Here is a 15,848-nt window from a genome sequence, read left to right as displayed (position 1 = left end):
AACACCCATTGCGAAAAAAGCTGAACTATATTTGAAGATTTGAATTATATTTCACCCCCCCCCCCATTATTTGATGCTCAGGAATCTGAATCTTTGGAAAGAAAAAAAAAGTATGCTTATTCAGAGAAAATGCGTTTTTGTGTCTGATTTTCATAATAGCGTTCACACATACTAAAGGTTTGGCCTTCAAAACATTAGGATTGAATCCTAGTGAGAGAAAATGCGATTATTAGATCAAAAGTTAATCAGGGTTGTTCATTTTGTATTTTGAGCAATGTATAACAATTTTGAGTCTGAAGTGTCAGTTATATGTACCAAGTAATGGTAAACTATGTGTAATTTTTGTAATCTATGAGTAACAATCATACAGAAGGGAATAATTATTAGCAAATTAGTGAGCCCGCGAAATAATTGTAGAAAAAATGGGTGTGGCATTTTAAAAGGTGTGCGTTTAATGTCCCTTAATATTAACCCATAATATTCAAACTCGGTTTTTATTCTCTTATCTCATAGAAGAATATTTAGTGTATGCTTTGTAATAAATCTTATTAAAAAAAACTATTTTGTCTAGCTTTTTATTTAAATGGTGGTAAAAGGAAAGGTTTGAAATTGTTGATAATAGAAAAGTGGAAATAATATAAAACAAATTGTCATAAATAGTTTCTTTCCATTCATATTTGGTACAAATATATTTCAAGATTTGATGCATACATACGGATTTTTTTTGGTTGAAATATTTCTTAATCTACATGTGTCTCGTGGGCCAAATTCTGAAATTCACTGAAGCGATATCCGAAACTTAACATTGTCAGAGATTTTTTTGTCTACATCAAGATCATGACTAAACATGTTTAGTTTCAACAAATGTCAAGTATAAAATGGGGATGGGATAGCCTGGCTGGTAGGGCGTTGGACTCATGTTCGTGAGAACGGGAGTTCGAATACAGCTGGCCGAAGAATCCCCGTCTATTAAATGGTGACTGATGCACGTTAAATCTGTCGGGGTCACTAAGTTCATAACAAATAAATACTCCTGGGGGTGCTGGGGCAGAGTTCCCTTGTCTTTTGGATTGGGTAGACTCGAAATTCGGTTTTTCGAAGGCCCCGTCGTAATATGAAATTATACTTTTTTGCGAATAATATCCCACTTTTGACATTGCTGTGAGTTTGCAACTGTTTACTCATGACTAGGTCTAATTTAACCTATCTAAACCCATCAGCGCTGCCTACGCTTATTTTGTAAATGGCGCAAAACGTCATAGGGAGAAATGCCACAGTTTTGTGAAAATGAAAAGAGTTTGTGGTCTAACTTTTTTAATATTTTAAAGCTTACTTCAATACTGCTTTACTTGGGCTCATAAAAATGTGCAAAAACTGAGAATGCGGCAGTGATTTTAATAATTTTCATTTAGGTGGAAAAATGTCACCGAATCAATGATTTAAAAAAAAAGTTTCATAACTTTTAAAATTTATAAGTTATTTGTCTATTCTAAAGCCCAGATTATTCCGCAAAGCAAGTTTATATATCTAGTTTAAAATCTTCGCATTGCTTCAAGTGTAAGACACTTAAATTATAGCTCTTTTATTTTCCTTGGCGACAGAGCTTCGAAAAACTGCGTTAAGTAACCGCTGGCGAAGTGCGAGATGGTGGTACAGATTTTCCTATTATAAGAAAGGGTCAAGGCTTGGCCTGGTCTAATACCCCGGTACCAGTCGACGAACTATGATACAATGATGCAAACTATAGCATATTGGCTTCTTATAGCTGTTAATTGCCAAGAACAGTTTTCATCAACAAGTTTATTTCAAATCAACTATTAATAGAGATAATTTGTAGTTTAAAGGAATGAAACTGATAATTTTCATTTTCTTTTTAGTTCTGATGATTATCAACGGTAGAGATGAGAATGAATATCGTTTAACCAGATTTCTTCTCTCCAATTACGACAAGAACGTCAGGCCTGCGAGGCATACTGATGAACCTGTGAACGTTACCTTTGGACTAGCACTAACCCAAATTATAGACGTCGTAAGTTATCATATTTCCTAAAGTTTTAAAAATTCTCACATCATATCTAAGCATGGAAAAAATATTTTAAACCATAATATTTATATAGTTTTTTCATCGCTCACTCCAGTCCTGTTTTGAGTGTGCAAATATTCCACTAAAATAAAGAGACTTGTTATTAATCTTTTTGATAACGCACACTAAATATTTATTAAACTTACTTTTATAATTAATTGATGAATAATTAAACTAGCTGAATGAGTAATTAATTAAACGTCAGAAAAATGGATGAATAGTGAACGAAATATTATTGAAATAAAAAATTATTTTATGATTTGGTGACTAACTTGATAAGCTCGCCAAGTTGACCGCCAAATTAGAATAATATGATAAAGCAGCTATTTCTGAGCTTATTTGCATGAAATTTTCGACTAAAATTATCCCAAAATATCAAATTAAGATAGTTTAGATCCTTGCTCAAGAGCTTTTTAGAGAGATCGAAAGAAATTCCAGAAGAAATTTTAAAAATTGAGTGCACTTTGAGATTAATAATTAATTTTCTAACGAAAAGTTAGTTACGATTTCTAACTCCGCATTTATACCAATTTATAAAAGTAGTTAATACAGAAATTTATAAAAATAATAGAGTACTAACCCATTTTATTGAGAAAAAAGACCCTCTTACTTTGCTTGATATCTCATAAAACCATTTTAACACTTAGAAAACTGGGGTGATATTTTTCGTCTTTAAAAATACAAACTGTCATTTTTAATTTTCAACAAATTAATGAATTTTTTGCTGTTTTTTGAAGCTTTTAAATTTAATAGTTTAAAAAGCCTTGACTTCGTTAAAAAGCATTATTGGACAACTTGTTTTGAAATCGTTTATCCTAAAATCAGAAAGAAAATTGTGTAGTTTAAGTTGTAGAACCGTGTAATTTTTTTCTCTATTTTGAAACCGTGTTTTTATTATATGTTACTGTGGGCTATCCTAAAATCATCGGTCTCAGTTTCTCGAAACAGCTAGTTAGTAGTTTCTTAGACTAAATCAAATACACATTTTTATTAATTTAATAAAAAAATCTGAAATTTATTTTTCAACTAAAATCTGAATTAAAATAACTCGAGGTATTTAAACTTTCGTCGTATATTTTTCAGAAAAAGAACTTTTGATTTCTAACAGTTATCTTTTAAAGTTCAAATCATTTCATTAAATTTGAAATGTTTTTGTCTCAGTATCGGATTTAGTGGAGATAGAACGTCTATAGATTACCTCATAACAGTCCGAAATCGCAAAAATAATGCAAATCACTTTTTCTAGCAACTACATAAAATCTGAAAATTAAATAATTTTAAACAATAATATTTAAATTTATTACTTACATTTCATTGAAGTATAGTAAATTAAAATCGATACAAACACCTTCATGAAAATTTCTAACAATAGTTCTTAATAGCAATACATTGGTGAATAGAAACTTGCAGTAAATTTACAGCATAATTCGAGTGCATCTTATCAAAAAAGTTAAATTTTAAAAAAAATGATATGAAAAAAAAAATTTTTTTTTTTGAGGCGTTGAAGAATTCTTGTCTTGCAAAATGAACGATGATCTAAAAAAAGGGTTGAGAAACTATAGTTTAAATAAATAAAAGTATCAGCTCAAGGGTGCAGAAATAGAAAGTTCATAAGAATGCACCCCTAGCGGCCAACTATGACTATCCGGCCATAGAGTTAATATGTGATTCTCAATCCCTATTATGTCCCGTACCTCCACTCTGAGTTTGTACCAATATTTATAAAACATTCTGCTTATTTAGACTTCATTATGATACTATATTTAAACTAATATAAGCTAAAATCATTCTCATTTTAAGATCACTTAATGGATGGAGCAAATTCTTTTCCATAAAAGTTTCTGAGAAAGTTCTATATTTGGAAATATGGTCACATTTAAAATTCATAACATGTGCTGCCTTTTGTTTTAATTACTTGTTCTCCGTCTCTCATTATCTGCTTAAATTTTGATCATTATAATTTCTTTTCTTTTATCTGCTGGAAGGATGAAAGAAATCAGATTTTAACTACCAACTGCTGGCTGAATCAGGTAATGAGATCTCTTCCTATTCTTCTCTCTTTCACGCTCTCTCTCTTGAAAGAAAGAAAGAAAATAAGATGAAGCAAGAGTGCTTATAATTTTTTAATGAAAAAGAATGAAAAATCACGTGACATTTAATGTGTTTAAAAGTCCTACAGGTTAATCGGCTTAGAATTATTTCCATTATCGTAGCTCCTTTGCTCAGGAAAATTAAGAAAGGCCACTTAAACTTGAGGAAATCTTTTAATTTTAAGCTACATACATTATTTTGTTGAAAAAAAATTCCTAACAAATAGCTTTAATATATAAAAAAAATATATATATTAAAACTTTTCGAAAAAGCGCCAATTTGGCAAGATTTTGATACAAGATAAAAAGTATTAAAACTTTATTGTTTTCACCTTTTGCATATTTTTATTTAACTATGAAATGCAGCCGAGTAACTTTTCAAACACAGAAAAATGAGAGCAGAAACGCTTTCATTCTTGAAAAACTGCAATTTTTCTTCATATTGATATTTAGCGCCATTTTTATAACTGAGAAAAATTTAACCCGACAGTCATGAATAACTATTATAAAGTTACAACAGTTACAATACAAAATTGTACAATTGGAGAAAAGGCGTTATTTCTTTCAAATCAAATCCTTCGACGAACAATCTTAAACCATTTTTATATTTATGACGGTATAAATAAATAAATAATCATCGACTATTAAAATGCATAGTCAAATTAAAATATAATGTTAATATGTCTATCGTTACTAGTTGAAAGTTTTAATTCTATTTATCTTGTATATGTTGAATGCAACTCACAGACTGATTCTTTATACACCGAAGAGCCATTACATTATGACCACCCTGCTAATAACATATAGGACCACCTTTAGTCCTCAAAACCGCTAGCACCCTCCGTGGCACTGATTCCACAAGGTGCTGATAGGTAGTCTGAGGTATCTGCTACCAAGCGCTCACCAACTGGTCCTGCAATTCCCTCACATTGCGAGGGGGGTAGCGTGGCAGCACTAATTTGGTTTTCCAAGTAGGACCACAAATGCTCTATTGGATTAGGTAAATTTGGGGGCCTAGACATGACTTGAAAGTCACTGGAATGTTCCTCTACGATTCGACCCTTATGGCATGGTGCATTATCCTGTTGGTAAACACCATCCCCCGCAGGAAAAACTATTGCCTTGAATAGGTGAACCTGGTCTGCAACTATGTTCAAGTAGCTTACAGAAGTCAGGGATTGTTCTATGAGGATTATGGGTCCTAATGTGCCACATGAAAACATTGTTCCTGGGAGAGAAACCATGAAAACCTAGGCGAGTCCATTGTTATAGATGGAGGGTGGTCATAATGTAATGGCTCTTTGGTGTATATTGGGACATATTATCCTGATGAAACTTGAAGAAGTTCCTAATAAATGCATTTCAATCCTTCTCTGTTCGAAATTCCTGAGAGGTTTTAGGCATCTCCTTAAGTTTTGACACCTTACAGGGTGAAAAATTATTATTATTATTTAAAAAAAAATTAGTTCTATTGAAATCTAATGAAATGCTGCTAAGCAAAGCAAAGCATTAAAACCTGCTTGACTGCCTTGGGGGACTTTTAGGCGTTTTTTATGATCGCCTTTAAAACTCATCTCTGTATTTTCTGGTTGTCGAACAAGTTTTGGAGTTTTCGGAGACATCTTCCGTAAAAGATATTGGTTACGGAAGATGTCTCTGAAAACTCCAAAACTTGTGTTATAACCAGAAAAGGCAGAGATGAGTTTTAAAAACAACCAGGGAATAGAGCGTTCTTCGTTCAATGAGGTGAACCGGGTTCGAATCTCAGCCATGGCTATTCGATACGAATTCATCACCCGGGTCGCACCGACCACAGTGCTGACGTAAAATATCCTCAATGGTTGGCGGATCATGGATTAGAGTCCTCGTGCCGTCAGACTAAGCGTAAGAGGGTTTCGTGGTTTTCCTCTCCATGTAGCGCAAATGGAGTTAGTTCCCTCAAAACAAATTTCTGCCAATGTTTGATCCAGGAGTTCCCTTGTCTTCTGGATTGGGTTCAAAATTACAAGGCTACGGAGTTCAACTTTAATAGTAGTAGATTTAGATTAGACGCACCGCATAATTCAGCAATAGATCAAGTTATAAACTATTCATAAAAATGTCATCTTTTTTTTTCTTCTTTTAGATCTGGATGGATTACGGACTTCTTTGGAATCATTCAGATTTCGGAGGAATAAAAGTTATTCGAATTCCAGCGGATAAAGTATGGCGACCAGACATAATTTTGTACAACAAGTAAGAATTAAATGAATAATCCCAAGAAACCAAAACAGAAAGATATACTTGATGATGTTAGCTTCATTTGCTTCAAAAGAAATGTGAAGTAGGGTGATAAAAGTCATTATATTTCGAGCGAACAAAAATCGGTGCATTTTCTAATTTTCGCCCTAAGTGAATGAGAAAAATAAAAGCAAAACAAACTAGAAAAACCACCATAGGCGAGAGTGAAACAGAAAACAATAAATAAGTAAAGGTGAAAAATATTTAGAAAAACTGCTGTTGCCAAAAATACATTTCCACCCATGTCACATCAGCTCATCTTGATATACTGGAATCTTGTTTCATTCAAATGAATGTCGATTTTTTTTCTCCAGACCCCCATATCTCGTGAAAATGCAAACAGTCCTGACTCGCCTCTTTCCCACCGCGGTTTTTCTAATTTTTTTTTCACCTTTACTTTCAATTTTTCGTGGGCACTTTTATGTTTTCAATTTCAAATTAATTTTATTTTCCTCATTCTCGTCAGACAAGTCTTGAGAATGGAGACCTATTTTCGAGGGCTCAAATCATGTCATTTTTTTCTGCCATGCTTCATAATTTTTTTAAAAAAAGACGTTTACATCATCAGGCAAGAACTGTTTTCAAATACTAATGGATAACTAATAGACATTTATCAATAATATTTTTATAAACGTACGGAGCATCGAAACATTCATAGATGACAGAGAGTTCATACGAACTGGAGGACAAATATACCGTTTCCTAATTATTCAGCAAATGACTGAACCTTTCAATTTTGTGGTTGACATTGAATCATCTTTGATTAAAGAGAACTCCACTTAAAGAATTCGTACAAAGTTTCTGCCTTTAGAAAAATATATTTCTGGTGTAATTTTCTTTTATTTAGCGTCAATAAATCTCAATTAATTAGGCGATCAAATGAAATATTTTACCTTTGTCAAAAAATTTAGCAGACGTTTTTACACAAATGACAGGGTGCAGATCTGGGCTGACACTTCCTATTAAGTTAGAAAGAGGAAATATTTTTCGTATGAAGCTTTGTATAAAACAAAACAATGCAGGTGTATAAACTTTTCCAGGGTGGTTAGAGGATTGGCTTAAAGGTATCTGGTTCGGTCCCGGTCATCGACAATTAATGCCCCACAAGCTTTCCGCTACGTTGATAACCCGAGCGACTTAATTACGTGAAAAGTTTCTCGTTTACTAAAGTAGGTGTTACGGCTATTATATAAAGCTTCTTAACTTAATTATATCTTCCGTTTCATGAAACCCATCTTTGGTGACTTAGATTTCTTATGCATTCAACTTACGTCGGTGACGTCATGGACTGCGTGTTCCGATCTTTTTCATTTGCTGTAGGTTAATCTAAGACTCCTATACTATCTCTACTGGCTCTAGTTCAGGGGCTCTAGGTTAATCACGGGTTGCTCTTGACGTCATCCCTTATCTGTAGTATCTAACTAAGTAGTAACTAAGATAGTTAGATTGTATTCTTATTTTTCGTTGCTGTTTTATTACTCTTTGTGAGCGTGGAGTGCGTCTGTTGATTTTAATATGTTTTTAAATAAATCGCTTACCATGGTAACTTTGTTGTTTTTCAATGAAAGTCTATATTTAGTTGCACCTACATTCTTGCTATTATTTAGGCTTGCAATAGTAAATGAGCAAATAAGTTCAGTTTGTAAATAAGGCCTGTAATTTGTGCCATGGCAGTCAGTGGCCAACATTTTTCATCATAAATTGTCTAGTTTTTTTTTCTCAATTTATTTCCTTTACTTTATAGCGCAGATTCACAATACAACAATGCCATACTCAGCACCAACGTCATCGTTTCTTCAGACGGAAATTTAACCTGGCTTTCCAGCGCCATCTTTCGGAGTTCTTGCAAGATAAATGTAGCATGGTTTCCATTTGACGAGCAGAATTGTTCAATGAAATTTGCATCGTGGTCTTATGACGGATATCGTGTGAACGTCGTCATTCAAACGAGAGAAGGTGATTTGTCCAATTATGTGGAAAATGGAGAATGGGATCTCATCACGATGCTCGTTGAAAGAAATGAAGTCTTCTATTCCTGTTGCCAGGTTTAGTAAAAAATTCACTTATATATTTAAGTTCAAGCCTTTTCGTGTATAGTACGATTGCGTGCCTTATATCCAAAATTTAATGAAAATTGACTGTCTGTATGTAAAATCTTGTTGTTTTAAATATCATAATTTCTTAGTATATATAGCCTATCGTAAATGTGGTTTTTCTGAATTACTGCGATACTCGCTTTGACCGATATTCCTTAATTATACACAGATTATGGAATCAATGGGTTCAGGACAGTCATACGAAGTATTGCATGTACTTCTGCCGTCCCATTTTACTAACATCCAAGATAGACATCTTATCTGCTTGGTCACAAGGGTAGGACAGCCAAATTAAGAACCACGAGTTTGGAAATGGAGTCGTTTGTAAAATAAGTTTGGGCTCAACAGTTCTGCGATTTTTTTCAACAGTATAAACAGCTTGCGTGATAAATGAGGCTTCTTCAACCTTTGACGCTGCATCACACACATGAACACCTTCTGTGATGTGACCAACAACTAACCTGGAACCATTCGTCCACTTTACAGACGAACTGTATACTGAACCATGATGGCTGTGCTTGACGGCACCATAGAAAACACTCGTTGCCTTCAACACCTGGTCCATTCCCCATAGTGATAATATTGGGTGCCACTGGAAAACTGAGTTTGTACTCAGCCCTTGTTTGTATTCCTGGTAGTTTGAACAGCATTTCAGACGTGTTAAGACCCATGACTCCGATCAAATCTTTGATGCCTCCTCAACTTTATTTTTCTGCTGTCACGAATGCATGCTGTCTGTATTGTCCTGATCATCCTTGATTCAAGGCATGTGCGAGAGTCAACGTGTTCTCCTGACCTTTGAGAAAACAAAAACGTGTAGTTAATGATTGTCAAGCGATTGACTCACCACAACTCACAAATTACCACTGTCAGTGGTATAGTCTTAAAGCGGCAATGACTGTAGTCCCCAAATCCTTGTTTAACTCCTAGTTTAATTAGTAAAAAACTGTTATTTCTGCCAAAGTTGGAAATTTTCGCTAATGATTTCTCTGTGGTCTACACACCCTAATTTCTCAAAATTTAACCACACGCTCTTTTTTTTAATCTCCCAATGAGGCCATCAGGTGCTAAGAAAAATAGTGTAATTTGTCTTCATTTACAGTTGACATCTTCAAAACAGAAGAAAAAAAAGCATCTCCTAAAATTAAAACAAGTCAAACAATTAAAAGAATTTCGTAAACTCAGTTAAAAATTATTAAAGAAAACGGTAAAATCTAAGTTTAACTAGCAATTAAGCTTTAGCGTGACGCTGTACCGTTACAAAAACTTGGCCAATTTCCCGCGCTTTGAAAAAATGCCTCACTTCTTCAATGCTTTAGAATAGACACTTAAAAATTTCTCCCTTTTTCAAAGTTTAAAAGAAAACAAGTTGGAAACTTAAGAATTCTTTGAGCAAAATACATTCTTCTATTTATTTAAAACAGATTGAGTTAATGGTTCGTTGCAAAACATGAATAATGAATTCTATCTTTGCCAAATTGTTCTTTTTAACAGGAGCCTTATCCTGATGTGACGTTTCACATCGTCCTGCGTCGAAGGCCATTGTTTTATGTCTTCAATCTAATACTTCCATGTATGCTGATAACAGGTATTGCCCTGCTCAGTTTCTATATGCCTTCTGACTCAGGGGAGAAGGTCACCCTCGGCATTACCACACTCCTGTCTATGACCGTCTTCCTCATGGTCATAGGTGAAAGCATGCCGCCCACCTCAGACACCGTGCCATTAATAGGTGAGCCCCATATTTTTCACTAAATTCGAATGCAATTTATACGTTTCTCATTTATGCGTTTTCTTACCTCACTTCATTGAAGTTCCTGCTCATTCTTCTACACAATATCAAAATAGTTCGTTTATAATACAGAAAAAATATAACCTGGATACGAGATACCTGAATTTCTGAAACAGGAACGAATAATACATTACGTATAACCATACCCTCCAACTGCTACGGAATTTCCGTAGTTTCAGAAATCTTCTTTTCAGACGGTAGCAAAATTAATGTCTTAATATTTAAAAAAAAATTAATTTTAGCGTAACTTGTCCATTATTACTTATAAAAGTGCAGGCCATATGGCTAGATTCTTAAGTTCTGATAAAAGTTTTATGAGAGATCCATTTGCTTTAAAAATTTCTACTTTGGTTCGCTACCACTAGAAAGAGTTATTTTCAAAATCTTCATAAGTTGGAGGGTATGCGTATAACTATAATTACGTAGCATTAACGTTCTTACGTAAAATTATAATAATTATACACTTTATTAACATAATGTTCCTTGTTTTCTGGCAAAAATCGACTTAGAAAAACAATAATGAATAAAAAGCAATCTTAGGGGTTAGCGAACAGGGGCAAAAACTTTCAAAATTCGTTTTTTTTTTCAAAAAGAATATCAAAATATCATGTTTTAACTTCGAGAAAAAATTTCAGAAAACGATTTCAATGTGTTTTTCTAGTTAGCTCATCAAAACTTACATTTTTAAAGTTTGAAAAAATTCATTTGTACGCACCTTAATTCCAAACCTTAAAGTCTGCTAGTATTTAAAAATGCAGGTTAAACCCTTTGGGCAATCTACTTTCCAAGAATAATAATTTTAAATTTACAAGCGAATGAAACAGACTGATGAAATAATGATTTTCATCAACATTCATTACGCGTCCAAAATTTCAATTGCCGGCGAACATTTTTATCGACATCAAACGAAATGCTCAAAAAATGTCATCAAAAATAAATAATTGAATTTAAGGAGTTACATTTTCGTCAAAATGAGAAAGAATAAAAATGATTTTTATTAAATCAAATCTGAATGACAGTTTCCTAATTGCATGAAAACTTCGTCTTTGGAGAAACTTATTTTAAACATTTGTAATTACGAAATGATACGAGATATTATTAAACAAATCTGTAATTTTAACAACAACAAAAAAAAACTTTTTAATCGTTTTAGTTTAATGGATAGTAAAGTTTTAAATGTCTTTAATTAAACACACTTTTTTTCTATGCATAATTATAAATTTCTGTCTCAAATGCTTTATTTTGATTGACGTTATTTTCATTCATTTATTTTTTAACATTACTTCTTAAATTGCTTTAACATACTTCAGAAAATACGTAAATTAACTATTTTATTAAGAAAATGATGATCTTGTTACCAGCAAAATTTTATTACATCATAGTGGAATTAGTTTATTAAGATAGAATTGGTTAAACTGATCATATTCGGTGCATGTAGTTAGGTATTTAAATATTTCTAATAATATATAGGTTGCACAAAGAAGTATCTTTTTCGAAAGATCGTCCGCATTCGTTTTTTTGTAGATACAACGGCATGCTGTAATATAATTTTTCTGACCGAATTATTATCCTATCAAGTTAAGCGATTTGAATTTTTCGTTAGATTCACATTTGTGTGACAAATTGTATAGATTAAATAGTTAAATATAAAACTCACAAATATAATATTTAATATTCATTTTTAAACTGTAGGATTCAAAGTGAAAACGACCATCTTGTATACTAATTTACAAACACAAAATAATGCATATAATACTATGTACAATATAAAATATGTTCTTATTATAAAAATGTGTGTTCTTGTATACTTCTATCTGATATTAGTGAATCAGTGAGTATTTTTTGTTCTCTACGCCATTCGATTTCCTTTAAATACTCATAATACTATGAGATTTCACTTGATTACTAAGCTGTCATAAATTTCGTCGTACGTACCAGGGTATACAAACGTGGATATGAATGTTCTTGACTGTATTATTTTTAAATGTTAAGTAAATATAAATTTAAAAGCTTCATACAAATCACAGAACTAAGTCAAAAGAAAGGAAATATTTTCAGAATAATTAAATTATAAAATATTTAAAATTACTATCGTTTTCGAACACGCGGATTACCTGTCAATTTTCGAAAATCACTTCTATTTATGTGGAATTCTATTGAAATCATTTCTGCATTCAGAAATTCAGTTTTTTCAGAAGCTAAAGTACACGTACGTGGACCGAGGTATTGAAGAGGTTAACTTTTGGGTATGATAAAGCAGTACAACACATTTTTTTACGTCATTGAAGTAAAATCCAACCACCTTTTTTCTTTTAGAACTATATGTAACACTTGGTCCATGATTTAGTTGCAGTGTTATTAAAATCTTAACCAGATACAAAAACTAAATATATGTTTTGATACACTTCTGATTACCAAATTCATTCGAGATTAAAGACCAAGACCTTAATATTGTTGATTTAATCCCAGTCAAACGATCTTCTTAACTTTATATCCATGATCACTTCCACACTTTATTGATTTGAGAGCATCTAGCAATTCGATCATGCAACTAACTACTTTAAAAAACCGGAAAAATGGAAATCAAATTCATGGCTAAAATCTGTCAAACTAGATTTCAATATAACATTTTAATTCGCGCACGTTTTGCAATTAAATGATGCCTTAAATTGTGACACATCAATAAGAAAATATTCAACTATTACTTCATTACTTATATCTTTAAAAATTGTTTATGTTTTTTTCAGGTCTATATTATGCTGTGGTGATGACCTTGGTGTCCTTAGCAACGGCAATGTCAGTGGTCACCCTGAATATTCACCATCGTGGCCTGCACGGAAACGAAGTGCCTCCACTCGTCAAAAAGTTTGTGTTTGGTGTGCTGGCCAAGCTGCTCTTTATAAGGGTCAATGTTCCGGACACGATGGATGCCAGCAATCCCGTAAGGCTCTCTTTTCTTTCATTAATACATTAAAGACATCTGCACAACACACAAACAAATAACCACTGTTGAACTAGGATAGGACGGGAAGTTTGGGACCTAGGAAGGGCACTTGAATTAATCCCTTGAAAGAATGAAATGTTCTAAATTTTCTGAAAATGTTAGTAAAGCGTTATTTATTTCTCCTAGCGACTTGATTTACGTACTTTACTCGAAATTTTAAATTTTTTTTTAATAAGCTAAATATTTTATATCTAATTTTAAAGTACTTACTTTTCAGTCGACATAGTTTATTTTAGAATTTATTGTAAAAAAAATTAGTTTTATTTATTAATTCTTAATTTTATTATTAATAAAATACATTACATAAAAATAGTTTTCTCTGTTTCAAAAAATATATTTTATTTTTTCTTAAAACCTAGACTGTAGAAACAGTTTCAAAAGTCGTCTATAACCCCAAAAATTTTCTAACGCGTTTTATTTTTACTCAATCAATAATTAAATTCAATGAAACAATTTTCTTCTGCTTGTCACAATTTTTGCACTGAGAGGTGCATTTCCACTTTTAATATATGAGATACGTGAAAACAATTCTCTTAAAAAAATTATAGTGCATTAAATACACTTTTGAATCAGCAAGACATATTTGAAATGCATATATTGCTATGAGATATTAGTATTTTTTATGTAACTACTTGTCACTACATTACCAATTTGAAATTAGTTGATTTAGTTCAACTTATTTCCTTGTTTCGAGATGTTACAGAAATTATTTGCGAAATAAATTTCGAAAATTTTAAATAAAAACTGTTTACAACGCAAATACAATTTTTAGCTGCACAGGAGTCATAATTATTGCCAATACATTTATAAATTCTAGAAAGAGAAAAAAAAATCTGTGGAACCAAAAGAATGTTGAGATCCCCATCATATTTCATAAAAATTGTCTCTAAAGTAAATGACCCTTTGTCCCCCCCCTCCAGGAACCTATCTGAGAGAAAATTCAATAATAACTGTAAAACATTGTGCTTTTTCCATTCAAGCATGACCTAAATGTTTTAGAAATTTGATATGATCAGTTAAGCAGTTTACTGGAGAGTTCTGAATTCCGACAACTCCTCAATTTCCTAGCTTTTTTACCCATCCTCTTTGAAGCATTAAATTATCTTGTTTTTGCACAAATATTAGTGACGTTTAGTTTATATAACTATATTTTTAATGTTTCAGGCTTATTGTAGGATGAATACAAAAATCATGCCTGAAAGAGAATACTGCGAAAACGGCAGAATTTCGCCAAAGCTGTATTGCAGCAACAACTGCATCACGAATCTTCACAGAGCAATTAAAAATCCAAAAGAGAACTTTGAGATGCAATTTTTGAAAATTCTGGAAAAAATCAGCCAAAGCATAGACAAAAATGAGATAAGAGTTGTTGAACAAGACCGGAAAGACAAAATAAAACTAGAGTGGCAACAGGTGGCGCTAATATTTGACCGACTGTTGTTATGGGTGTTCATTATCGCAACACTCGGCACAACTTTTGGCATACTTTCCATGTCACCTCACGCCAGATTATATTGAGTGAATGATGCTTTGAAGCCCAATGAAAATATAAAGTTTAAAAAAGTTTCGTCCAAGTGTTCTCTTGGCGGCAAATGCTAAAATTGCAAATGAAACGCTGGATAAAAATATAAAATAATTGAAGCAATGAAGAGTACATAAGAATGATGTATTAGCATTTGAGAATCGTTGGAAGATTCTAGAATGAGGTCTAGTCCGAAATATGTGTTTATAGCGATATAAATAAAGGACTAAAGTAGATATCGTTTCAATTTCGTTCAAGCTAATTATGACATCGATTTAGAATAATTTATCAGCATGTATGCCTCCATTAAGGAAATGGGTTTAATTTTTTGTACATTTGCGATTTAAAAAGCAAATAATGGTTAATTGCTGATTCTCGATTTAGGATAAATTTTCTTTTATCTGAATTTAAGCTTCAATTCTTATATGTCATTTCAAATCTAAACTTCATTCTCCTTTGCAAACAGTATTATTATTTTTATTCATCTGATTCTCAATCAATAATCTCAGTTTTAATCTCCTTATATTCATTATTTATTTAGTTATTATTTATAGTATTTTTGTTATTCTGTTCTTTCCTTTAATTTATTAATGTATTATTTATTTTATTTAGTTTCACGAATTAATTTTTTATCATTTATTTTATGCATTTACTCCTTGTATTTATTTATCTACTATTAATTAATTAATTTATTTTTTTAACAAAGTTTATTATATTTATTTATCATTTAATGTATTCATTTATTTATTCTTCATATATTTTAAGCAATTTATTTACTTGCTTAGTTATTATTATTAATATTTTTTGTATTTTGTAATGTTCGTGAAATTAAATTTTGAGCGTTTATGGTTCATTATTGTTTTTTTTTTTAAACAAACACGTTAAAACGAGCTGTGTAATCGTAACGCAATCTGTAATTTGAATTATAGAACATATTACAATGCGCAAATAAATTCGAACAAACTATCAAGAAACTATAAT

General features: G+C 31.9%; 1 protein-coding gene across 2 annotated transcripts in view; it reads left to right on the top strand.

Moving 5' to 3' along the window:
* The window catches only part of LOC107436091 (neuronal acetylcholine receptor subunit alpha-10), a 66,406-nt gene extending 51,397 nt beyond the window's left edge, over positions 1–15,009 (top strand). Inside the window, exons 3-9 of one of the 2 annotated variants that reach the window (XM_043039299.3) lie at positions 1,878–2,029; positions 4,069–4,113; positions 6,299–6,408; positions 8,198–8,498; positions 10,044–10,281; positions 13,089–13,282; positions 14,510–15,009. In XM_043039299.3, the coding sequence (XP_042895233.1) occupies positions 1,878–2,029; positions 4,069–4,113; positions 6,299–6,408; positions 8,198–8,498; positions 10,044–10,281; positions 13,089–13,282; positions 14,510–14,863 (1,394 nt within the window). In that variant the 3' untranslated portion in view covers positions 14,864–15,009. The remainder of the gene's footprint in view (positions 1–1,877; positions 2,030–4,068; positions 4,114–6,298; positions 6,409–8,197; positions 8,499–10,043; positions 10,282–13,088; positions 13,283–14,509) is intronic. The other variant, XM_087165408.1, reaches the window with a different exon arrangement.
* The last annotated feature ends 839 nt before the right edge of the window (positions 15,010–15,848 follow it).

This window comes from Parasteatoda tepidariorum, chromosome 6 (assembly GCF_982258835.1).
Source record: "Parasteatoda tepidariorum strain Cologne lab strain chromosome 6, Ptep-v5.0, whole genome shotgun sequence".
Classification (NCBI taxonomy): domain Eukaryota; kingdom Metazoa; phylum Arthropoda; class Arachnida; order Araneae; family Theridiidae; genus Parasteatoda; species Parasteatoda tepidariorum.
The sequence above is the reverse complement of the archived record's forward strand: the minus strand, read 5'-3'. Positions and strand labels throughout refer to the sequence as shown.